The sequence below is a fragment of the Grammomys surdaster genome, unplaced genomic scaffold (assembly GCF_004785775.1).
Source record: "Grammomys surdaster isolate TR1022 unplaced genomic scaffold, NIH_TR_1.0 125925, whole genome shotgun sequence".
Classification (NCBI taxonomy): Eukaryota; Metazoa; Chordata; class Mammalia; order Rodentia; family Muridae; genus Grammomys; species Grammomys surdaster.
Window position 1 is genome coordinate 1,985,702 of NW_021620749.1, and position 26,205 is coordinate 2,011,906.

Here is a 26,205-nt window from a genome sequence, read left to right on the forward strand (position 1 = left end):
TTGGCATTTTAAGACATTTAACCTTTCATCCAAGCTGCTGTTGAGTCACATGCCTTCCAACAACTCATAATGTTAAGTTCCAGCATTCTCTTTTTGAATGCTCTAGAATAAGTTTTCATCTTTATTGCTTTGTTAACATTTTTAACCTCTTTGAGATTTGGGGTTGTTTTTTGATAAACCTCATTAGCCTTTCTCAAGAGTATAAAGCATTTATTACTTAAAAATCCTTTCCAGTTCTTGTGTCAGTTAAGGTGAACTGTGGGTTATTATTCTGTTTTTACCTCATTTAGAATGTCAGCTTTTTTGCTTTGTTGTTTTCTTTTTCAAGACAAGGTTACTCTATATAACAGACCTGGCTGTCATGAAACTCTGTAGATCAGGCTGGCTTAGAACTCAAGAGGTCTGCCTGCCTCTGCCTCCCAAGTGCTGAGAGTAAAGGCATGGATGATCCTGGTAAATGAATGTTAGACCTCTTTGCCTTCCGTTTCAGGCTTCTGGTTCAGGGTGAGCTGAAAGTCACCTGTCCTTTGGCATTTTAAGACATTTAACCTTTCATCCAAGCTGCTGTTGAGTCGCATGCCTTCCAACAACTCATAATGTTAAGTTCCAGCATTCTCTTTTCGAATGCTCTGTGTATTTCTTGAAAATATATCTTCATCTCTGAGTTGGAGGCCAGCTTGGTTCCACAACAGCTAGGTCTGTTAAACAGAGGAACCCTGTCTGGAAAAACCAAACCAAACAAACCACCCCCCTCACCCTCCACCAAAAAAATCCCTCAAAGTTTGTTTTGTAGTAGACTTTGTTATTTCAAGTTGAGTTTATAATAGTTGATCTTTTTGAGGCGTGATGACAGGCCTCTATGCTCCCTTCCATACACCATTGTCCATTGCTAATGTATCTTTAACACTCCCCTCCCCTCTTCCCATGGGTCTTTGGCAGGCACCTACGATTCTGCCCATCGGACCCCACCTCTGGTTACCACAGCACTTTTTTCTCTCCCTAACTTGCCTCTCCAGGATATCATTTAAAAGAGTCATAGATCAGGAGGGCAGTGGTGGCGCACGCCTTTAATCTTTAGTCTTTTAGGTTGCTGTTCCTTTTTCCTTCAATAGGATGTCATATACCCCAGGCTGGCCTTGAACTTATCCAAGTGCTGGGACCACAAGTTTATGCCACCACACCTGGTTTAAAGTAATTAAAAAAAATCGATAATGATAGAGGCTTGCTAAATTGACTGTATTTAAGTCTGACACAATATTCACTTAAAAGGTAAATGTTTTTTAACAATATAAAAAATTGTTCCTGCCAGGCGGTGGTGGTGCACGCCTTTAATCCCAGCACTTGGGAGGCAGAGGCTGGCAGATTTCTGAGTTCGAGGCCAGCCTGGTCTACAAAGTGAGTTCTAGGACTACAAAGTGAGTTCTAGGACAGCCAGGAGAAACCCTGTCTCGAAAAACCAAAAAAAAAAAAGTCATACATCATATTCCATTTTGGGTTGACCTCATGCCTTTGGTAACACACACTGACACATTCTTCATGACTTCTGGCTTGACAGCTCATTTATTTTTGCTGTATTCCATTCAGAATACACTTCAGTATTCCACTGCTTGAATAGAATAGTTTGGTGTTCGAGTTTTGACAAGTATACATGGAGACGAGAGCCATATGTGTGCAAGTTGTTGTGAATATAAACTGTTACCTCAGGAGCTTTCTGAACACCAAGGATTGGATGAGGAGCCTGATGTGTTTATAAAAAGATAAAGAGATAAACAGTATGTTCTGTGGGTGTGTGGTGAGGTATAGGGGAAGGGGATGTCTCAGCAGGCCCATGCTGAGGCATCTCTTCCCCCTGAGGAACCAGTCACACACCAGTATTGTATACAATAGAGTTTGTTCAGGGCATGGGGAAGGGAGCAAGGAGGGGAGTAGAGTAGAGAGAGAGGGAGGAGGAGGGAAGGGGAAGGAGGGGGAGGGAGGGAAGGAGGGGAAGGGGTAGAGGCTGGCCATGACCACATGGAGAGAGGGGTAAGGGAAGAGGGGGCAAGAGGGATCAAGAGAGGGAGGGGGGCCAAGCAGCCTCTTTTATAGTGGGCCAGGCCTGCTTGGCTGTTGCCAGGTAACTGTGGGGAGGAGCATACGTAGCTGTAGCCAGGTAACTGTGGGGGTGGAGTTTAGACAGAATGCTAATAGATCCTCTTTGGCATTGAAACAGACTGACAGTCCATCAGAGTGCCTGCACCATTTTGCATTCTCATTAGCAACAATGGAGCATGCCTATTGGCTCACATCCTTTTCAGAATGTTTCTGTCCTCTGTCATCTGTGTGTTCAGTATGACTCTAGTTAAAATCCCACTAAGTTACTTTTGAAGATATTGGCAAACTTTTAAAATAAATTATATGGAGAGAAGAAAAGTCCAGGACAGCTAGCACAAGATTGCAGAAGAACATAATTAAAGTATGGACAGTGGCTGTCATTGTGGCTTGTTAAGGTGTGGTTTTCAAGAAAGTGGTCTTGGTGGAAGAACAGAAAGGTCAGGGCAACAACATGGTCAGTTTTGAACAGCTCAGTGCTCAGCTGACCACACACACACTGCACAAAATCATTCTGCATTTACCTTTGACGTGGGTTCACTCAGTCTGGCTCTGATGGTACAGGCCTGGATCACTCATCACCAAATAAACAGCTTAGAGTGAGTCACAAACTGAATGTAAATGTAGAGTTTAATGTTATTTGTTAGAACCTGAAGATAGAATGTATAGATGTCATCAGATAGCAATGTTATTTTATGTGCAGTAGTCAAATTGGAAACTGAAAAAATTGAAATTTCAAAATTGCTCCAGATAACTGTTAATGTTACGAGATAAATAGACAAAACCACAAAGTGGGGAAAATACTTGAAAAACTTGCATTCACTGTATATAAAGAGCTGTTGAAATGAAGTAATAGAAAATCATTCCAAAAAAAAAAGAAAAAGAAAAAAAGATCATTCCATCTTTTCAAAATAGGAAAGCATGTACCAGTCGCCTCATTAGTAAAGACACACAGGTAGGAAATCACACTTTGGAGAGATACTGGCCATCTCATTTCGGCGGTGGAAAGCAAAACAGCGTCAGATTCAGATGCTCCTGTGTACCTGAGTACCAACATCCAAAGCCTGAGTCTATCCTGAGCATGGTGGCTGTCAGCCTCACAAGTCCTGTTTGGAAATACCTTGATAATTATAAGAATTTAGAAGCTAGGCTTGGTGTTGCATACTTGTGATCCCAGGAAGGTCAGGAGTTGAAAGCTATTTTTCAGTACAGAGTTAGTTGGAGGCCAGTGCGACACATGCTGCCTTCTCTCAAAAGCCTATGTGGTTTGTTTATTAAAGGCGCCTTGCTTTCTATGTCTTACTTCATTGCGTTTCTACTAATTACTTGAGTTCCTTAGGTATGTGAGTCTTGTTGGGATGATGTAGCAGTTATGTGTGTCATGCAGCCTGTAGGATCAAGATTTTTCTTTTCCCTTGACCATCTAGGAAACATCTTGTGATCAGAGTGAAGGTTCTTGTTCTTCAGAAGATGATGAGTGGAGAAGTGACAGAAGGAGTGGGAGCGACAGCGACAGCCTGAGGTACGTGAGTGTCTGTCCCTGCCTCAGACTAGCTCTGGACTGGACAGGACACCACATCCAACAGTGCTTTACCTTGTCTTAGTAAAGCATACTAATACTAATTATTCTTAGGCCATTTAAAATGAGCATTCCAAGTGTGGGGGCAGCCTTCTCATGTATTTATTATTAACTGTTGGGAACATCTTTAGTTAGGATCCAGGTTTCAGTATGATGAGAATGTAAGCTTGCATCTTCTTCATATTGCTTCCCTCTACAAAACTACATGGCCATCCCCAGAAGCTTTGTGCATTTCCATGGTGCACAGGCCATCTAGCCTGTGCTGTCCCTCTCTCTGTGGTACTCTCTGGCTCAGCTTTGTCTCCTTTGCTTCCTTGTGACTGGTACCTAACTATCGTCCCAAAGCACAAGAATATGCAGTATTCTCTTAAGAATTTTCAATGCTCATGGCATAAATGCTGATCATACTGTGAAGGTCTTGAGAGATGAATGCTCAAACCACCAATAGTGGCCACAGTTGGGACCTGATCCCTTACTGTGTGGTGAAGCTTCGTTGTGGGCGAGAACTTCCCACCCAGTCTTTCCTTACTGTGCCTTGTATCTGTTGCTACTTTCCTGCACTCACTTGAAGCTTTCTGTTGGGCATGAGCTGCTTCCTTCATGCACACTTGGTATCTCCATTGTGATCTCTGCAGGTAGATTTATGAATCAGTATCTGCCAGTGTCATGGAGGCAATGGGGCTCTGTTTAGGGCGCTGTGTAGTGCTTTTCAGTAACTATGCTTTGCTTTCTGAGAGGGAAGTTACTGCTTGGCTATGGACCTGACTTTGCAGCTGTCATTTAAAAGGTACTTGACAGAAGAAGGGGCTGGAGATGTGGCTCTGATGATAGAGCACTTGCATGGTGTGCACAAGGCCATGGGTAAGACATCCAGTGCCATAGAATGAAAGAAGCGCCTTACTCTAGGTTGGGTTAAACAAAAACACTGCACATGCTTACCTGCTTTCCAGTGTTGGTGAAGAGTTCTTTGTTTTTTATGTGTATGAGTGTTTTGCCTGAATGTAGTCTGTGCCCTATGTGCATGTCTGTTGCCTAGGGCCAGAAGAAGGCAGATCGCTTAGAATTGAAGTTCCTGACAGTTGTGACCCACCATGAAGGTGCTGGGAATTGAACCCAGCTCTGGAAGAGCAGCTGGTGCTCTCAACTTGAGTCATCTTTTCAGCTATGCTGAAGATTTCTTTCTCCATCTTTGTCATGACCTGTAGTCTGTGAGTCTTAGCGGGTAGTATAAGCAGGATGTTCAAGTTAAACCTAGGCTTTGATCTTCCTCATGCCATGTTCACTCTCTTATTCCTCTGGGGTTCTATTATGAACTTGGTGTTAGTGCTTAAATTCTGGTCCTATGAATTCTCCTCTTGCAGTGACTCTTCATCTCAGTACTCTGATTGGACCGCTGACACGGGGATCAACTTGCAGCCTCCTTTAAGAATGTCATGTCGACGGCGAGTCACTCGATTCTGCAGTACTTCAGAGGATGAAATGTCCATGGAGAACATATCTCCTCCTAAACGAAGACAGAAAAGGAGGAAAGAAAGCAAGCCTAAAAGGGAGGTAAGAAAAACAAACTGAGAAAAAGAATGTCCCCTTTGCTTTTATTTAGTGTTTTCACATCAAGGGGTTTTTTTGTTTGTTTTCTGATTCGTTTGTTCATTCGTTCATCATTCATGTGCATATGTATGTACATATATATGTATGTATGCTTGCATTTCTTGCCTTTTTCTCTAGTTTTCTTTTCTCTTGGTTTAGATATCGAGTCCAGGGCCTCAGACCTCCCACTGTGCACATAGATGTTCAGTAAAGTGTGTATGGTGCACAAGCCCCATGATTTTGTAGATTGTCCTCTTCAGAGCCCGATTGTATCCATGAAACCAGGTCCTCCACTGCTGCTCCGCTCCAGCCTGGCTTGTCGTCTTCTAGTTCAGCTTTCCTTCAGTTTTATTTACATAAACAGATGTTCTTAAGGTTTCCTTTTTATAATTGTCTTTCAGAAGTGGTTTTTTGGGCTCTGTTGCATAGGAGTTAGAAGAAGGAAGGTCCCACTGTTCTGAGTTTGCTATCAAGAGAAGACTTGAGGGGTTTTGGTCATTCTTCCCACCTAGCCTTCCCCCCCTCCAAAACCAAAAAACAAACAAAACCCAAACAACAACAACAGCAGCAGCAACAACAGCAGGGTTGTTCTTCTCTGCGTAGCTTTGGCTATCCTGGCACTTGACTGGCCTCTACCTCAGAGTGCTGGGGTCAAAGATGTGCCCCACCCCCCCTCACCTGTTGTTGCCATATTTGTTTTCTATTTTTTTATCTTAATTTTTTTTGTGAATACAGCCCTACTTTTATTTTTTTTATTATGTGCAGTAGGGACTGTTTCCTGCTGTTCCTGTTAGTTAAAGCTCTCGAGGCTTTCTGTTCGTCTTGTGTCTCTGTGTGACAGGCTCCCTGACTCTTAGGAGGAAGAAGCATTTCTCATTTCTTGCTTGAGTGAATCAGAAATGTAGGTGCTCTGGTTCCTGAGTCACAGTTCTGATGGTGGGTATATCAAGGGACTCCCTATAGCTCCATGTTCTTCCCAGGCTTAGTCATGTGGCTTTGACTGTGGCTCTTAACTCCTTGTCCCATGTGTCTCTCCCTACAGCTAGCTTCTTCTTCAGTGTTCTGATAGCATGTGTGTAGCATGCTGTTGTACTTTCCCCAAAGCCGCTGGTCTAACAGTAAAGCAAGGGGTACTCCTTACTGCTTCTTGTATGGCTCAAGCAGCGTTCTGTTGATTCAGTTCATTGTACTTCCAGAGTGACTCATTGAATTTCCCTTAGCTCAAGAAAAGTGAGGAAAAGTATGGAGAACATGTGTTGAAGATGCACCAACTCGAAAACCTTAAATCAAGAGGAGATGATCTGTAGGGCTGGGGGTGTGGTTGAGTTGGTTTCTTGTTTACCTAGCAGTCATGAAGCTCAGGTTCCATTTCTAGCCCATGTAGGACAGGGATGCTGTTCCTTATCCTGTATCTCAGCAGTCGGGTGAAGGCAGGCAAATGAGCAGTTTGTCATGCTTAGCCACAAACTGAGTTAGAGGCTAATTTGGGATAACCAAGACTTGTTTCAGAATACTAAAATAAGCTTTGAACTTGGAGGTGTATGCATGCACACACACAGTAAACAAATTAAAAAAAAAAAACATAGACACAAAAGGAGATTTCCTAATTATTACCAGAGTGCAGTCTGGGCAGAGTGGCTTGTGCCTAGAAGACACTCAGAAGGAAGCTCCTCTAGTGGGGCCTAGGGTGCGGGGGTGAGGGGTTGCTGGGCCCAGGGTGAGGAGGCGCTGGGCTGGGTCAAGTTAGCTCCACAGTGGCTGTAGAAGGTGCAGGTAACAGGAGGATTAGATCCAGACACATTTGTAATTTAATTTTATTTTATTTTACTTTACTTTTACTTTATTTTATTTTATTTTATTTTCCTTTTCTTTTCCTTTTCTTTTCCTTTTCTTTTCCTTTTCTTTTCCTTTTCCCTCCCCTCCCCTCCCCTCCCCTCCCCTTTCTATTTTTCGAGACAGGGTTTGTCTGTATACCCCAGGCTGTCCTGGAACTCACTCTGTAGACCAGGGTGGCCTCAAACTCAGAAATCCACCTGCCTCTGCCTCCCAAGTGCTGGGATTAAAGGCATGTGCCACCACTGCCAGGCCTAAATGTATTTATTTATTTTATGTATCTGAGTGCTCTGTCTTCACACACCAGGGGAGGGTATCGGATTCCATTACAGGTGGTTGTGGGCCACTGTGTGTGTACTGGGAATCGATCTAAGGACCTCTGGAAGAGCAGTCAGTGTTCTTAACTGCTGAGCAATTCTCTCCAACCCTGTAATTTTTTTAAAAAGCAAATTCTGTGTGTATTGATCCAAATAAAACTACTCTGAATAGTGAAGTATTTGTTTTTTAATTAAACAGTATATGTTGCCTCTTTTCTACCAAGCTTTGTTGTCTTCCTCTTGGCAGAGTTTGCGAAGGATGACTCCAGCAGAACTTGCAACCATGGGACACTTGGATGAGTTTCACCCTCCTGTGTGGATAACTGACACCACTCTTCGGAAGTCTCCCTTTGTTCCTCAGATGGGTGACGAGGTGAGGACAGGAACCTTTGGGTATGCCCATGAAAGCTCAGAGGCTTCCTAGTAAACACCCTTCCCTTTGCAGGTGATGTACTTTCGTCAGGGTCATGAAGCTTACATTGAAGCTGTCAGAAGAAATAACATTTATGAACTGAACCCTAATAAGGAGCCATGGAGGAAAATGGATCTTAGGGTAGGTCAATATTAATATCAGAGCAGGGAATAGATGGTAGTTAGAGCAGGAAAGGAGAGGTACCCACATGTTATAAATGGAGGGAATGCTATGTTTCCAGACTGTCTGTAATATCTTCTTGTTGAAAAAACACATTTTAGCAAATATGTAGGTATTTAGATCTGTCATCCAAACACTTGATAAGGTTATTGTGCTCCATGCATGCTTCCTGGGGGTTTCATTGGCAATAGAGTTGAAGGTAAATGGTCTTCAGGCCTTTATAGCCAGTTTTATTTCTGGTATCTTAGACAAGAAGTAGAAAGCTAATAAATGCATGAACAAGGCAGTTCCTGTTATCATGCACACAGAGTGACATGGGGTCCACATGCCTTATCATAGTGGCCAAATTAAGCTGGGTTGTATTCCTGTGTTGCCTGTTGTTGAAGCATGGAACTTCTCAAGTAATGGGAGGGAAATGCAGTCTGTAGTCTGGTAGGACAGAAAATCACCAGAATATCAGCAGTGTTTATAATTTGATGCTTTTATATATACCAAGGTAGAAAATGAAAAAAAAATTAAATTTATTTTTATTTTACGTACATTGATGTTTTGCCTGCGTGTATGTCTGTGTGACATAGACCTTGGAGTTACAGACAGTTGTGAGCTGCTGTGTGGTTGCTAGGAATTAAACCTGGATCCTGTGGATGACAAGTCAGTGCTCTTAACCACTGAGCCATCTCCAGGCCTCAAAAACATATTTTTTTTTTTTTTTTTTTTTTTTTTTTTTTTTTTTTTGGTTTTTCGAGACAGGGTTTCTCTGTATAGCCCTGGCTGTCCTGGAACTCACTCTGTAGACCAGGCTGGCCTCGAACTCAGAAATCCGCCTGCCTCTGCCTCCCAAGTGCTGGGATTAAAGGCGTGCGCCACCACCGCCCGGCAAAAACATATTTTAAGTATTAAATTTCATGGCCTTGTTTCTGTGATTTTGGCTTTTTGTCTTCTTTACTATGCAATATGAATACATCTTCATACGTAGGTTAGTATTTGCATGTTCACCATTATGCCACTTAGAAGCATACAGTCCACACGGTGGGACGGCTTCATTTGCCCCAGCGAGGTGCAGGCCTGTAATTAGTGTTGAGTTGCCCATGATTGTGTTGCTGAGGAGGTAGAGGAGTCCCTCAGCGTCACTCATGCCTTTTGAGCATCTTCCTCGTGTGTGGTTTTGTGACAGTTGCTGTTGATAATGGCCTCTAAGTACGGATTTTTAAATTGCTGTCTCATCATGTTCCTTAGTTCAAAGATCCAGTGATGTACATGTTTTAGGGATGAAAATGGGGGTTCTGAGAAGTTTCTTTCACATAGATACTGCCTACGTTAGCTGTGAGCTAAATGTTATGTAGTGAGATCTGTTTATTATGTTTTCTAACTTGTTTTCTCTCTGTCCTTCTTGTCTACCTAAGACCATCTTTGTAGCTCAGGCAGGCCTTGAACTTTCCCTTTCTGCACCTTCTAAATTGCTTGAATGGCAAGTATGCTAAAGCAGTTCTGGAGTTAGGCTGTTTTGAAGTCTGATGCCTTTCTGTCCTGCTGTCACACAGATACATGCAGGCAAAACACATAAGATAAAAATTGGAGAAAAAAAAAGTTATAAGCAAAGTCATATTCTGTAACACAAAATTGCATAAAGAAGTTTATTCAAAGAAGGAATAAAAACTAAGGAAGGGCGGGTGAGAGAACTTGTTGCCAAGCATAAGGATCTGAGTTCAGTTCCCATTTCTTATGTGTTGGCATGAGAGAGCCCACTCCTACATGCATTGCTTTGGCCTTTACATGGATGCTATGGCACATGCATACACACACACACACACACACACACACACACGGAAAAAGATAAGAAAATGCCATATTCGTAACTGCTTATTTCGTACTGGTCCTGTGCCACTCTGAAAGTCCTCACACCTTTGTGACATGTTCTAGTGAGCACACTGACTGCTTAGTGAGTATGTTTCTGTATAAGGTACTACCCTGGAGATTAGCAGGAATGGTGGCAGCCAATGGCAGATTACATGTAGCATTTGGAATCCAAGGTAGGAATTGGCTTAGTCTAGTAGTAGTACATAGAGAATTACAGTCTTGACAAATTGCCTTTAAAAAACATTTCTAAATAAATATCTATTACAGGATCAAGAATTGGTCAAAATTGTTGGACTAAGGTATGAGGTTGGACCACCTACACTCTGTTGCCTCAAACTAGCATTTATAGATCCAGCAACTGGCAGACTGACAGATAAATCTTTCTCTATTAGGTATGTATTTTTACATATAAGTAGGTATAATTTCTATTGTATTAGTTATGTAGATAAGTAGGTATAATTTTTATTGTATTATGTAGAGGTGTACATCTTGCTAGTCAGGAAGCTCTTCCCTTTAGCTGCCTTGTGCATGTGGATCACTGTGTACAGGCTGTCTGTCCAGGCAGCAGGTAGGCAGGGAGCCCACACAGGTAGAGGATAAGAGCCTGTGCAGGAAATTTGTCACATGGTGGCTCCTTATCACATATGACTGTTGAGTATTAGGTGTGGTGATCGCGGTTGAGTTCACATTGCATGGGTGCTGAAAATGAAGACAGGGTCTCTCACTAAACATGGAGCTCACTATTTGGTTAGACTGGCCCACCAGGGACCTCTCTAGCTGTCTCTGCCTTCCTAGCCTTTACATCTGGCTTCTGGTGTGGTCCTTGGCAATCTGAACTCAGGTCCTTATTTTGCCTTAAAAGCACTTTTACTAAAAGAGTCATCTCTAGCACCCTTCATCAGCTATGAATTTGGTTAGATATGCCTGGGAAGATGGCTTATTTGAGAAAAGTCTTGAGTTCAACCGTACTGGACAGAGAGAAATAGGTAGATACCTTGGTACTCAACTGGTTTTGCCAGCCTGCCCTGCTAGGCAAGCTCCAGACCAGTGGCAGAGCCTGTCTCAAAAGAACGAGGTGGATGGCATTTAGGGAATGATATCCAAGATTGTCCCATGAACTCCACCTTTTCTGTAAACATGCACACAGAAGTTTGAGATGACAGACAGTACCCGAGCCTTTTGAATATTGCTGCTTTCCACTCTGGTAATTTTTAATTTTCTTTTAGATACCATGATATGCCAGATGTTATTGATTTTCTTGTGTTGCGCCAATTTTATGATGAAGCGAGACAGAGAAACTGGCAGCCTTGTAAGTCTGTCCTTACTGAGTTGTATATAGTCTTACAAGCTGTTGAGTTGCTGTTTGCATGAAGTACTTTGATTTCTGGTTTAAATAAACAATTTCTAGAAGCATAAATGACCTTTAAATATATCGGCTTAGTGCTTGTGCTAATTGGTACCTATTCCATGTAGATGTTTTAGCTAATAATATTGCTTCTGCTTATTGTGTGCACGTGTGGAAATGACTGTCTTGTTATTATTTTAGAGAGACAGTAGCTTTGGCTCACCTGGAACTCCAAGAGCCACCTCCTGCCTTTGCTTCTGCTTCCTAAGTGCTGTGATAAATGCATGTACCACAACATTTAGCTGTGTATAATTATCTTTAATGTAGTACTTGTTTATTTTGTACTTTAATAGGGTTTAAAACTGCTTCCTAACTTCTGGGTTGTGACCCCTCTGGGGGATGAATGGTCCTTTCACTGGGTTTGCATATCAGATATTTACATTACAATTTGTAACAGTAGCAAAAATTATTAAGTAGTAACAGAAATAATCTTATGGCTGGGGTCTCCATAACATGAACTGTTTTAAAGGATTGTAGCATTTGGAAGGTTGAGAACCACCTTAAATTTAAAATATTTAAAATCATTTAAAATAATCTGATGGTTGAAAAATACAGAAAATATTGTGGTATAAGCTGGGTAATGGTCGAGCACACCCTTAATCTCAGCACTTGGGAGGCAAAGGCAGATGGATCTCTGAGTTTGAGGTCAGCTTGGTCTACAGAGTAAGTTCCTGAACAGTCAGGGTTATACAGAGAAATCTTGTCTGGAAAAAACATTGTGGAGTGCCACAGTATTTTACTTTTGATTAAAATAAACTAGAGTTGAGTGATAGAACTTGAGGAACTCGTCCTTTAAGTAGACTCGGTGTGTGCATCTGTGTGTGTGCACTTGTGGCCATGTCCCATTTTTACAATACCCTCTCTTCATGTGCCGGTGAACACAGGGCCTCAGCACCCTCTGTGGTACATCCTCAACCCTGAGGATTTTGAATTTTCTTAAACTTTGTGTTTGATCTCTGTTCTTTGTGTATTATAGTATTTAATAGGTAAAAGGTATATATAATGTTGCAAATACATGGATCAGATTTGATAATTTCTCTTATAGGTGATAGATTTCGATCTATAATTGACGACGCTTGGTGGTTTGGAACTGTGTTGAATCAAGAGCCATATCAACCACAGTATCCTGACAGTCACTTCCAGTGTTACATTGTTAGGTTTGTATATAGAAAATGCTGTGTACTGTTTCAGATCACTGCATAACTAGCATGCTTTAGGCCAGTGTCATTTTCAGCCATTGATTCAGTCTGAGCTCCAGAATGTCTAATATTCCTGAGTCATTCACAGATCAGCATTGATACTGTGTCATTAGTAACATACAGAAGACCTTCACTGTTCTGCTGGCTGGCTACAGATCAAAACCTGACATTCACACTTCCATAGTGTCTTGTGTATTTTGACCTTATTCTGAGAAAAGATCTCGTAAAAGTTCTGATATTTTTGTAAACCTTACAAAAAACTGTAATAATTTGTTTTTATTTGTGAGTATTTTGCCTGCATGTACCAAATGTATGCAGCATTTTGCCTGGGACCCTTGGAGGCCAGTTGGAGATTCAGAGAGTTGTGAGCTGCTGTGTGGGAGCTGGGAATTAAGTCTTTGTCCTCTGGAAGAGCAACCAGTGCCCCCAACTATTGCATCATCTCTTTAGCCCTGTGTAAGGTTTTGCACTTAGTGGGTTTGGGTCTCGCTTGGAGATAGGGCTTTATTATGTAGTCCTGGCTGTCCTGGCTCTGCCTCCCCAGTGCTGCCATTCACACTGTGTACCACCAGGCTGGCAGCACTTTGTTTTTGTTGTATCTTTCTCAACCTTTTTTATGTGGATGCTGGAAATGTACTTACTGCAGCGAGACCGATGACTGGCATATTTCCTCGGTATCTGTTGCCTTGCTATTCTGTATATATTTCGTTCTTGGGAAAGGCTAACCAGTGCTTCCTTTCTTCTCGTTAAACAGGTGGGACAACACTGAGATTGAAAAGCTTAGCCCATGGGACATGGAACCAATTCCTGACAATGGTATGCACTTGTCATAACTACACATAGTAGGGCATGTTTGTGACTGTCCATAAATCTCCTGAAGCTGTCAGTTAGTTTCAGAACTTGGCTAGAAGAAAATACTTGATGCCTATTTATTTGTCTTGGTCCCTTTTGGTCTTAGCATCTGTATGGTGGATATTGTAGCGTCAGCTGTCACATGACCACTTTACCTGGAGCACATGTGTCCCCTCTTTACTCACCCATCTTGTCTGCCCACCCATCTGTGCTCTTAGACTGTATCTTGAAGTGCTCTCCGTTCTCCAGAACTGGCTGTCTTGTCCCTACTTCTGCAAGGACCTGGTGTTAGCTGGAGCTCATTTCCTTTGCTCTGGGCAGGTTTGCTGATGTCCGCTGCCCCTTGTGAAGGCTGTATTAAATTGTTCCTCCCTGCTGAGTGGTACGGAATAGCTACTATTGACATTTTTACAATACTTTAATTATTAGTAATACTTACATAATTTAACAAAGATATCTGTTATTCCAAAACCTCACCATTTTTAATAACATGAAATCATCAGTAATTGTTCTTGTGATACACTCTTTTTGGTTTGTTTTTCAAGGCAGGATTTTTCTCTGTAGCAGGGCCCTGGCCATCTTGGACTTGGCTGGCCTGGACCTCACAGACATCTGTCTGCCTCTGCCTTCTAAGTGCTGGGATTAAAGGCATGCATGCATCACCACACCTGGCTTTTGATATTCTTTTGAGTTTAGTAACTTACGCTAGTATGTTCTGGTCTGAAAAGATGTTTTACTGTGTGTAAAGATGGCAAGATCAGTAAACCATGTCCCTTCCAGCACTTAGTATCCAGTGTTAGCTCTGTTCCTCTCACCCTGATAGTAATGACTTTAGTGTCACTTCTGCAAAGGGGTCATTTAATGCTGAAGACATTTATATAACATGTCTAAAGTAATTGGATTCTCAGTCTGTGGCCAGCCTTCTTAAGTGCCATTTGTACCTGCTTTTTAGTAAGGTATATTCAGAGCCAGTAACAGTACTGTATAAACAAACTCTAGTCCTTAATACTAAGGCTGCTGGCTAAGTTTGACAGTTTTCAGCATATTGTCATAGAAGTGTAGCTTAAAGTACCAGGGCACTGTCTTCTAGTCACAGTCATGATTTTTTCCATTGTGATATTCAAGAGTGTCTCTGAATGTCCAGTGTGTTGTAGTTTTCTCAACATATACTTTTGTTATTACTGTTTTAATATACTTATAAAATCTTTGTCTTTAAATAATTTCAGACTCAGAAGTGTTACAAAGAATTGTTCAGTCGTTTTATCTTCTTGGTCAGGGCTGTTTGTAAAGTCAGACAGTTATCACTGGCACGGCACTAATGTAGGGCCTGCTTCCCTTTGTCCTGTCTCACTACTGTCCCTGGACTCTGCCGGCTGTCATTATCACCATAGCTTCCTTGAGCCTTTACTCTCCGGTCTTCCTCTGCCTTCTGTGGCCCTGACTTTTCTAGTTATCAGTTATATCTTGGCATGTACTTCATTTTTGCTTTGAGCTTTTCTCTTAAACTTTTTTTTTTTTTGTGTGTGTGTGATAATCTTAACACATTTATTGTGTGTTTGTGTTGTATGAATATGCCATCCTGGTGCTGGCATCCTCAGGCCAGAAGAGGGTGTCAGATTTAGGAGGTGCTAGGAGATAGACTTAGGTTGTTGGGCAGATGAGGAAGTGACAGTGACTCCTGAGTGCTCCTGAATGAGTGTGTTACTAATGATGTCATCAGTTTGTACTCTGATGTCACCTCTCCCAGATCTTCTGCTTTTCTTACTGAGCTCCATAAAAGGCTGGCCATACTGTGAAGTAGGTGATAGGACTGCTAAAGTCTTGCTGTTGTATGCTAGTGGATATTTTTTTTCTTTTAATCTTTTTCTGTTGCTTGAAGATGGCAATTCCAAAATCAGAAGTCCTATAGGATCATTTACCATTTACATGTTAAGGTTTTTCATTCCAGAATTGGAACAAAAGTGAGAAAGGTTTCATTCTACTTGATCACAACTGCTAGGTTTACATCTTCCACAAAGAAGTCAGCAGCTAATGTTGTATAAAACATACTACTGGAATTTTAAGTATTTCTAGAAGTTGTCATAAGCATTATTGCTTTCAGCTTTTAGATTAGAATCTGTTGGAATGGTTTTCTTTTTCTTCTTTTCTTTTCTTTTTTTTTGGTTTTTTGAGACAGGGTTTCTCTGTGTAGCCCTGGCTGGCCTGGAACTCACTCTGTAGACCAGGTTGGCCTCGAACTCAGAAATCCACCTGCCTCTGCCTCCCAAGTGCTGGGATTAAAGGCGTGCGCCACCACTGCCTGGCAGAATGGTTTTTTTTTTTTTCATAAGTCTATGAACCACTCATTAATTAGTATTCCAAAACCGTCATTGCCTATACAGAAGGTAGCCCTGGCTGTCCTGGAATTAAAGGTATGCACTACCACCTCTGGCTAGATGATACATACTATTTGTCTGTGTTTTAGTACTTGTATTTAATGAAAGTAAATACTTTGAATTAATTTTTTAATTTTTACCTACGAAGTCCTGTCTCCAACCCTGCTATTTTGATCTCTCTTCTATTTATGTGCTTCTTTCAGTTACAGAAATTATCCCTTTATGCTGGTGGAATTTTTTTATCCTTGTTTGTCTTGAGAGAGTGTGTATTTTAGCCATTTATGTATCGAGGGTGTATGTGTTTTCATGGTGCTTAATGAACAGTCTTGTGTAGCCCAGGCTGCTGTAGAAGTTGCTGTTGGCCTTTGGCCTCTGACCTTGTTTTCTCCAGTGATTGCTAGTGTTATAGGTGTGCACCATCACACCTGGTATTATGAGGGTTAGGGGTCAAACACACAAAGAGCTAGGCAGGCCCTTTACATCTCCAGACCATGTCTTGAGCTTTTAGGAATTACTCTTTGAACTTTAAATTGTCTGCAGAGATTTGCTTTCCCCTCAGTGTTAAGGTTACATTGTTGGTTGCTGTTGTTTTCAGACTTCACAGGGTGTAATCTGTGCTTACATCTCAATTCAAGCAAACTTGTAACATTAGTGAAGAACTTAGAAAGTTGAAGATTTGAGGTCCATTTTAGTTTTTTTCCCCAGTTTTTTGAGACTTTGTCTGTATAAACCAGGCTGTTGTGGAATGCAACAGAGATCCACCTGCCTCTGCCTCCTGAGTGCTGGGATTAAAGGTGTGATCCATTACCACCAAGCTTGAGTCTGGTTTTGACAGTAGAGGCAGCCAAGCTTGCGAGCTTTCCGATGGACTGAGTGTATAGTAGTCATTGCATTTTAGAAGTTGACTCCACCCACTCACCCTTTTCTTCTTTCATTGTCTTTAAAATGAAATTCATAGTTGATCCTCCAGAAGAATTGGGAGCAAGTATCTCTGTCACTTCAGATGAGCTAGAAAAGTTGCTCTACAAACCACAGGATGGTGAATGGGGACAGAGGTCAAGAGATGAGGAGTGTGAGCGGATCATCAACGGTATAGACCAGCTCTTAAACCTCGGTGAGTCTCCTCAGGCCAAAGGCCTGAGTTTTCAGTTTTTCATAAAAGAATTAATTTAGGTTACGTTCTTTACTTAATTCCTCTTGGTTTGTTATATTAAATGGAGCTCTCTCTTTGGAATCATTTTTGTAGCTAAATATCACTTATAGGTGAGGAACTTACTGTTTAAAACTTTAGCATTTTCTTTTCTCTTTCAGATATAGCAGCAGCTTTTGCAGGCCCGGTGGATCTTTGTACATATCCAAAGTACTGCACGGTAGTGGCTTATCCAACTGATCTCTACACAATTCGAATGAGGCTTGTTAATCGATTTTACAGGTTTGTAGGGAACCCTTTCAAAAACAACACAAAAGAGCTCTGAGGCCACAGTTACACAAACAGATATGCAGGTTGCTGATAATCACTGTGTGAGCTTTGGATGCTGGTGAATATAATTTCCTTTTTGGTGCTTGTTACATGTTTTTGAGTAGGTGTGGGTAGTCAGGCATAAGGTGACACACCAAGCTTTGTTCCTCAGTTGTTTGTGTGTGTGCATGCACGTGCTAGAAAATTACATTAACTAGACACTGTTATTTTGTGTGCGAAATTCTTTTTCATATGTGTGTTTGAATTGGAAACCTATTTGTAATGAAACTGACTCAGAATTGGCATTGCATATTTGTTCTTTAGTGAGGAGTGGGTGAGTTGTCATCTGTGGTTGAGCACGGGCTGTCTGCCCCATATGTTTCTCTGGTGCACTCTCCCTCTACTCCTTTGAGACTGGGATTCTTATGGACCGGGTCAGCTGACTCCATAGTGAGCCCTGAGGATCTGTCTGTCTTTTACTTCAGTGCTGCAGTTAGAGGCAGTCACAGCCATGCTGACCTTATTTTTTTACATGGGTGTTGTAGATTGATCAGAGCTTCATGGTTGCACAGCCAGAAGCCATTATACACACTGAGCCCTGCTTGTTGAATTTTAACAGCTGTGAAAGGTGCTGAGAGGCATGCTAGAAAAAAGACGACGGTTTTGTTGAGAGGGAAAGAGCGAGGAGAGAGCACTCGTGCCCATGTGTGCATATGATTTAGGTAGTTTACTTAAATTAGTTTAAGGTTACAGCCTTGTCTAGAAGAATGTATGCTGTCACTTACTGAATAGGCTCACATTGCTAGATTTTGGTTATTTTCATTTTGTAAGTAATGTTACTTTTCTGTTTAAGGCGGTTATCTGCATTAATTTGGGAAGTCCGATGTATAGAGCATAATGCAAGGACGTTTAATGAACCTGAAAGTGTAATTGCAAGATCAGCTAAAAAAATAACCGACCAGCTTCTGAAGTTTATCAAGTAAGTGACCTCATGCATGGTACAAACGTGACAGACACTGTGCTTTAACAGCCGCCCAGCTTCCATTTTACTGCCTGAGTTCTTCCCATCTGATGGTTTACTTGAAGCAGCATTTCTTTGCATACTTGTGATTATAACTTCATTAAAGGAATGTGACCAGTTCAATTTTGCTTTTTAATTCTCTATTACACACACACATATGGGTGTTTTGCCTACTTGTATGTATGTGTACTCACTTGCCAAGTGCCTGTGGAGACTTGAATGGAGTGTTGGATTTCTGAGACTAGAGTTTTAGATAATTGTTACCCACCATGTGGTTCCAGGGACTTGCACCCAGATCCTCGGGAAGACCAGCCAGTGTTCTTAACCACTTAGCCATCTCTCTCTTTTCCCCCACAAGTTTTAATTGATTTTTTGAGTTTTACTTCATGCACTCTAGTCCACTCCTCGCTCTGTCCCCTTGTATCCACCCTCTGCCGTCACAACCTCTGACCTAAAAGAACATAAAAAACAAACAAAAAGCATAGAGAACATCTTGCCATGGAAGCTGCAGTGTGTCACGGCGAGTCACACAGTGCATTTCTCTTCGCACACATCTTCCCGAGCAGTGAGCCACTGGTCTGGTTCCAGGATGCTCGCTTCTGCCGCACCATCAATACTGGCTCTTCACCAGATCTCCTCAGTTCTTCTATGGTCAACAGGACCTTCCCTTTCAGGTCCTCTAGCAGTCTATAGATGATGTACATTTTGGGGTAGGCCAACTCCGAGACCTGGATCTCAGCCTGGGTGGTAGCTGAGCGAGTCAGCTGATCCATCTCTTCATCTCTAACTTCTATACTTTCTAAAATTTAAAGCAAAACATTTAAATTAATTTTATGTATACATAGTGTTTTATTTTCATGTATATTATGCATCCTGTATACTTGGTGCCAACTGAGGCCAGCAGAGGGAGATTATTGGATCGTTTGGATTGGGAGTTAGAAATAAATGGTTGTGAGCTCATTGTATGGGTGCTGGGAGTTGAACCCAGTTACTCTACAAGAGCACTGAGTGCTCTTAACCTAGGAACCATCTCTCCAGCAAACCTGAATTAATGTATATGGCTGCCTGCTGTGTCATTCTTGTGCGGGGCATCCTCAGCACCTCTCCTTTGCATACTTGCTGACATAGCAAGGGTTTGCTTTGTATCTTTCCTTCCATCTTAAATCTCCTCTTTTTCCTGGTATTTACTGTATCAATGTTAGTGTGACAATAGGTAGGGAAAGCTGTATGTGTTCAGCCTGGCGAGGCTACTTGGGAGTGTCACTCTTATTTTCACAGAGGACTGGTTTTAATCTTGTCTTTTTTTGTAACATGGGGTGTATCTAGGCTAGGGAGCTGTTTGTATTTTGATATGAAGTAATGCCTGACAGGAGAAACTATTCTTCATATGAGTAATTGTGAAAAATTTACCTTTTAGGAATCAAGATTGTATAAATATATCAGAACTCTGTAACACGTCCGACAGTGACGAGGACGACGGCAGTGCTGATGACCCGGTATGAAGTTTAACTTTATAGTGGCGTGTTGATCTCAACACTGATTTAAAAATAGGTGTAGGAAAGTATAGGGCATCTAACATCAGATTCTGTGGTATATTCCAGTTTGCTATGAAGGTAGGAACTGATAGAAATTTTCATGGTTAAGCGATGTCTTTGACACACATTGGCTCTGCTGATGATCTCCGGTAATCTCTATAATAAGGTTCTCTGATTTATCCTAGGATGATAGTGATCTTCCTAAAACGTCTTCTGGAAGAAGGAGGGTAAGTTGCTCTGCATGACTAACTTGGCTTCTGTGTTCTCTGTTCAAAATCAAATTTTCATCTGGATTACAGTTTCTGGTCTTGATGATTCTGGGTATTTTACTTTGGTTTATAAGAGAAATAGAAATCACTATTTCTCTTATAAACTTATAGAAGGTTTAGTTACTTCAAAAATGTTTAGTTGATAGTTGCTGTTGGAACGGAGTGGTCACAATTAGATAAGATAATGGACCACCCCACCCCCACCATCCCCCCCAAAAAAAGAAAAGAAAAAAAATCAAGTAGGGCAGAACAGGACCTCTGCCCTTCAGGGCATTGACCTGACCCATGCAGCAGTGCACGGAACCCAAGCATTGTGTGTGACTGTAAGGTGGATCAGCAGCTGTCCCTCCAGTGGAGCAGGGTGGCCTCTCATGGCTGTGAGTGAAGGGGGTGCTGGGTGAGAGAGAAAGACAGGGTTCTCTTGGAACAGTGAAGAAAGATGGTGAGATCTTTTCAGGGGAGTGTTAAGTAGGATTGGTAACTGAATTATTTATGTAAAGTGGAGATTTGTTGAAAAGATGAAGCTTTCTGGGGGAAGGGACAGAACATGGAATTAAACATAGGAAATTGAGGACTCTAACGTGGCGTGTCACCAGAGGCTTCAGCACTAATGCAGTACATTCATGAGTAGACTATTCATAATAGAATGGGTAAAATACAGTAACACACATCATTCAAAAGTTCACCTAGATGCTCCTTAAATTTAGAGTTAAAAAAAAATCAAGTATCTGGGTCTAGTGGCACACACACCTTTTAATCTCACCACTCAGGAGGCAGAGGCAGGCAGATCTCTGTGAAACCAACCTGATTTACATACCTAGTTCCAGACCAGCCAGGACTACATAGTAAGAATCTCAAAATCTCCTATACAATGTCTGTCCTAATTAACTTGGAAGACTTAGACATGCATTTGTGCTGTCTGAGTTTTTCATTTTCATGTTGCTTCATTTCCAACAGAACTGCCATGTGTTTTCCTCTGTCCATTCCTTTGCTGTGTCCGCTGTTGCCAATGACACAGTTGACTCCACTAATCAGATGTGCCTGTGCGTGGAGTAACAGTGTAATATGACTGTCCTAAAGTTACGCTGATTCCGTGATAGGATCTCCAAGGAGAGAGAGCTCTTGCCCTCCCCACATTGTGAAACCCTCTCCCAGCGCACACTTTGTTTACTTTGACTCAAACCAGATCATAGGTTTTGTAGCCTCTGACATACTTTCCTGTCTTCTTTGTGGTTACATTGGTCTGCATAGCTAATCCCAGTATTTGGGGCATTGCCTCGGTGCCCTTACCTTTAATTGATGTCTGCAGTGGACCTTTTCCATGTGAGGAAGCTGTAGTCCTAGGCATTTTTCTACTCCATTTTCACTTTCTGTGAACAAGATGTACAGACATGAGACTTGACAGAGCTCCTTGTTAGATAGTGCTTGCTGCTGCTTATGGCATCTTCCGTCTTAGAACTAATCTAGATATAATTTCCTTTTTACCAAGAAAGTGTATGTAGCGCATCAAAAGACATGACTGGATTTTAAAGAAATTGGGTTTTTCCCTGGTAGATAACAAGGTATAAGCTACAATTCATGTATAATACAGGAAACAGAAGGGCCCATTTTTTTTTCTTTTTTAACTCAATATCATAAAATGTATGTCATCTCCCCATTTACTACCTAGGCTGAAATAACCTACAAATATGTTTTCAGGTCCACAACTGGAAAAGGAGGAATAGAACTAGCGGCTGTATTGAGAGTGATTGGAGGAGGCAGTGCAAGGCCCTGCTTATTCTGATCTTCCAGTGTGAGGACTCAGAGCCCTTCAGACAGCCTGTGGACTTGGTTGAATACCCAGTAAGTGTCCTTGCACTGAATATTGGTGCTTTTTATTGTGGAGAAAACAGTGGGATTGCAGATTTAGGTTAAACCCTAAAGAGTAAGAGGCCTGGCCTTTACTCATATTTTCTCTCTTACCCCACTAGACTGGTTGTAGTATAGACATAGTAACTTGCTTAAGAATTTAGACAGAATTGCATAGTGTAGTCTGAAATGGGAGATGTATACATGAGCATTGCTGTAGGCACAGGCGTAACCAAAAGTAATGTACTGGAGCTGGAGGGATGAGTTATGGGTTAAATGTTTTGGCTGCTCTTACAGAAGTTTCTGGTACCCACATTTTAGCAGCTCGTGACCATCTATAACTCCAGTCTCAGGGGGTTCAGTGCCCTCTTGTGCTTTCCACAGCGTGAAGATGCAGGCATCCTCATTCATTTGGAACAGTAAACAAGACTGTAACTTAGATAACAAACAGGACAGTTGGGTGATGCCCATGACCAAGAACCGAAAACAGCACCTGCTACAGCAAGCTTGGGTTTACTAAGGGCTGTAAAGCAGAAAATTAAAATATTCTTGTTTTAGGACCATTAAGAATTGACATCTGCTGTTCCGTGTAGGGTTGCAGAGATGGCTCAGCAGTTACGAGTGCTTGCACAGGACTGGAGTTTGGTTCCCTCTACCATGTCAGGCAGTTCATGAGTAACCTGTCACTCCAAAATTGTCCAAAACCCTCTGAGCATTGTATGCATATCCTAACATATAAATTAAGATAAAGTAAAATCTTGATATTTGATACTTCCCTATCCTACTATTTTTTGCTGCCTTTATAGATCTTTTAAATATTATCCTTAAGTCTTTCAATTCTTTCCCACTTTTGTTGTTTGAAATATCTTAAGAGATTTTATTATGTTTACTTTAAAAACATCTGTGTGTATGGTTATTTTATGCGCATTTTATTTACTCGTGTATCTGTGTACCATGTTTGTACTGCCCATGGAAGCCAGAAGGGTTGTTGAGACCCCTGTGATTGGAGGTTACAGATGTTGTGTGCCACTGTATGGGTACCGGGTGCTGGGACTTACACTTAATTGCTGAGCCATCTCTCCCCCTTTATGTGTTTACTTTTTGAAAGCATGATATTGATATGTGAATTGTCATTTTAAAAACAGGATTACCGAGATATTATAGACACTCCAATGGATTTTGGAACAGTAAGGGAAACTCTAGAAGCTGGGAATTATGATAGCCCTGTGGAATTTTGCAAAGACATCCGATTGATATTTAGCAATGCAAAGGCATATACACCCAACAAAAGATCAAAGGTGGGTAATATTTTTCTGTGCCTTATTTTAACAAAGTATGCATGACCTATGTATTTTTCTAGTTGCCAATAGCAGGTAGAACATGGACAATAATTGAGTAAAATAGGTAAACACAAGATGTTTGGGATGAAACAAGCTGCTGCCAGTGTACATAATCACTTGTATGTGCATTTCTTAAATGCACTTGTATGTACATGATGTTAAGGGTGGCCAGAGATAGCTGGTGAAGTTAAATTTATAGATTAGACATGGTAAGAGATTACTTATATATCTACCAGCAAGTAGAGCAGTTACAGTAATATAATAGGTTGCATGAATATATATAGTTTTTGTTGATGTGAGCTGGGTGATGTGTATATATGGATGCTCTGGACATAAGCCGATCCATGTCCCAAATGGATTGTGGGAGAATAGCATGAAACTAGATCATGCTATTCAGAATTTTAAGGGTAGCCTATTTCTAGACATGTCCACTAATACTACTGGAACATGGGTAAGTGAGACCCAGGGTACTTCTATATAATGTTGAATATTAATACTGAAAGCCAGCATCCAGTCTCATTTCAAATTTCAAGAGGATTTTCTTTTTTAGTGTTCATTATGTATTGTGCGTTCATATGTACCCTTTTTACGTTGTCACTTTAGCATCTTGTTACTTTTATTTCAGATATGTTACTAAATTTCCAGTGACAACTAGTGAGACAGAAAGTGATGATGTTCAAGATAATCACATTTCAGACGTACAGTGGCTCACATAGTCTTACTAACTTGATGCCTGTTTATGAAGTCCTAGAAATGGCTGTCGTACTTTTGAAAGATGGGATAGGAAGCAAACACTCGTGAGTCTGCAGGGCAGATGTGTAGGAGGCTGTTAGATCTCAGTCCTTCATGTGCTTAAGTTTCTGGGATGGAAGTTCCTCCTAATAACCCACATATGACCAATACTCTGCTGTTATGTTTGTGTGTTGGTTAGCTGTCAAGTCTGGAAGCCTGAGTTTGATTCTCAGAAGCCACGTAATGGTAGGAGAGAAACCAGTTACTACAGGTTGTCTAAGCTTGCTAGCCAGCTAATCTCAGGGATTTATGCCTACCTCCCTGGTACTATGAGCTTGTTCCACCATGTCTGCCCCCATTACATCCTCCTCTCCTGACTTTTAGATGTGGATTATAGGGTTTGAACTCGAGGTCCTCTTGCTTTCAGAGGACATAGGTTATTGGCTAAGACGTTGTTCGGCCTGATACTGATCTTTTGAATATTAAACTTGTGCACTTGTTTCTGGATTTAATGTGGATGTGAACTGGGTTCATCTGTAAATCACATAGCTTGGTGTTATTTTAATGCTGTGATAATTATTGGAATTGCTGAGCTGGGGATGTAAGCTCAGTTGGTAGAATGCTGATCTGCCTGGCATGCATGGCAACATGGGCTCATCCCCTGTTGCATGAGGCAGCACATGCAAGGCCTAGTACTTAGGAAGTGATGGTGGGAAGATGAGGAATGGAATTGCAGGTTATCTTTGCCCACAGAGTGAGTGGGGGGGTGTACGTGAAACACATGGAGTTGAGGATATATTTTCTTGTATACGATGGAAGGCACACTTTTGTTATTTTAGATTGAGGTGGTATACCAAATTGTAAGCAGATGTATGTAAAAATGCCTTTGTTCCCTTGATCCAGACACACATTGCTACTTTGCTTCCTAAACAGCAGTATTAGAACTAACTTCCAAATTAGCTTGAGAAATGTGTACTTTGGAACTAGTTGGGACCAATATCAATTGAGAATATCAGCAGAAGTGTTATGGGTTGTGGTGTGTAGAGGTACTGTTTATTACTAGTTTCTGAAAGGTCGGTCTGTCTGTCTGTCTGTCTCCATATCCTGCCAATGCCGTTGATGTGTAGTCTGTTGGAAGCAAAGAAGCTATCCCTCTAGTCAGGGTGACACTTTGCAGGTGACCTCTGATTATTAGTGAAAACTTGCAACAGACTTACTTTATAATTCTGTTCTTCTTTTTTACCTTGTAGATTTATAGTATGACCTTGAGATTGTCTGCATTGTTTGAAGAAAAAATGAAAAAAATCTCCTTTGATTTTAAACTTGGTCAAAAATTCAAGGAGAAACTTCGTCGAAGCCAAAGATTCAAGCAACGACAAAACTGTAACGGTGCTGTTCCAGTTGACCGGAGCAGGAGGTGAGAGGGCGTGTCATCACATGTAATTGTTTTTTAACTTAAGATGTTTTTAATTGTGCTAAAAAGTCATTTTTGGAATACTGCTCTACACTCAGAATTTTTATGTACATATCTTTAACTTCAGAGTCAAGAAACCTGTATTTTTTTTCCAGAAACCCTGTAATGATGTGTTTTATATTTCCTTTATATATTTCAATGTCTAGTTATAAAAGTGTCTTGAGTGCCCCATCATGGGTTTCATGGGTTTTTCTTGCCCAAGTTAGAAGAATTCTTTTAAAATGCCTGTAAACCAGGCAGATGCACCAACATTAGACTTACCTGTTTTTGTGTCCTTGGTGGTGGTTTAAGTTTACCTTCATTATTGAAGGATTTGTTTGTTTGTTTGTTTGTTTGTTTTTCAAGACAGGGTTTCTCTGTGTAACCCTGGCTATCCTGGAACTCACTGTAGAACAAACTGGCCTTGGACTTAGAGATCCTCCTGCCTCTGCCTCCCAAAAGCTGGGATTAAAGGCGTGCACCTCTCTATCTGACTGAAGGTAATTTTTAAAATGTTTCTCAGATTTTACTTAATTGTTACTTCATAAATATATGTTTTGCTTGCATGTATATATGTGTATCAGATGTATATATGTGTATCACATGTGTCTGGTGCCCTTGGACGCTAGGATGACATCAGATCCCCTGGACCTAGGGTTACAGAGGATTGTGATCTACCATGTGGGTGCTCAGAGTTGAACCTGGTTCCTCTGGGAGAGAAGGCAGTATTCTTGACCATTGCATCCTCTCTATAGTCCTGAAGAATAATATTGATGCATAGTGAAGTCTTGTACCTACTATGCTAGTTACTGACCTTGCTGAACTCGTCTTCCTTTTTTTTTTTTTTTTTTTTCTTTTGGT

The 26,205-nt window shown here is 41.3% G+C and overlaps 1 protein-coding gene across 2 annotated transcripts in view; it reads left to right on the forward strand.

Moving 5' to 3' along the window:
• The window catches only part of Brwd1 (bromodomain and WD repeat domain containing 1), a 91,032-nt gene that overhangs the window by 48,510 nt on the left and 16,317 nt on the right, over positions 1-26,205 (forward strand). For both annotated transcript variants that reach the window (XM_028752554.1, XM_028752555.1), the window contains exons 22-37: positions 3,519-3,613; positions 5,032-5,221; positions 7,655-7,780; positions 7,853-7,960; positions 10,124-10,248; positions 11,083-11,165; positions 12,307-12,418; positions 13,215-13,276; positions 16,646-16,801; positions 16,999-17,119; positions 18,000-18,125; positions 19,585-19,663; positions 19,888-19,929; positions 21,670-21,813; positions 22,965-23,117; positions 25,142-25,308. In XM_028752554.1, the coding sequence (XP_028608387.1) occupies positions 3,519-3,613; positions 5,032-5,221; positions 7,655-7,780; positions 7,853-7,960; positions 10,124-10,248; positions 11,083-11,165; positions 12,307-12,418; positions 13,215-13,276; positions 16,646-16,801; positions 16,999-17,119; positions 18,000-18,125; positions 19,585-19,663; positions 19,888-19,929; positions 21,670-21,813; positions 22,965-23,117; positions 25,142-25,308 (1,889 nt within the window). The remainder of the gene's footprint in view (positions 1-3,518; positions 3,614-5,031; positions 5,222-7,654; positions 7,781-7,852; positions 7,961-10,123; positions 10,249-11,082; positions 11,166-12,306; positions 12,419-13,214; positions 13,277-16,645; positions 16,802-16,998; positions 17,120-17,999; positions 18,126-19,584; positions 19,664-19,887; positions 19,930-21,669; positions 21,814-22,964; positions 23,118-25,141; positions 25,309-26,205) is intronic.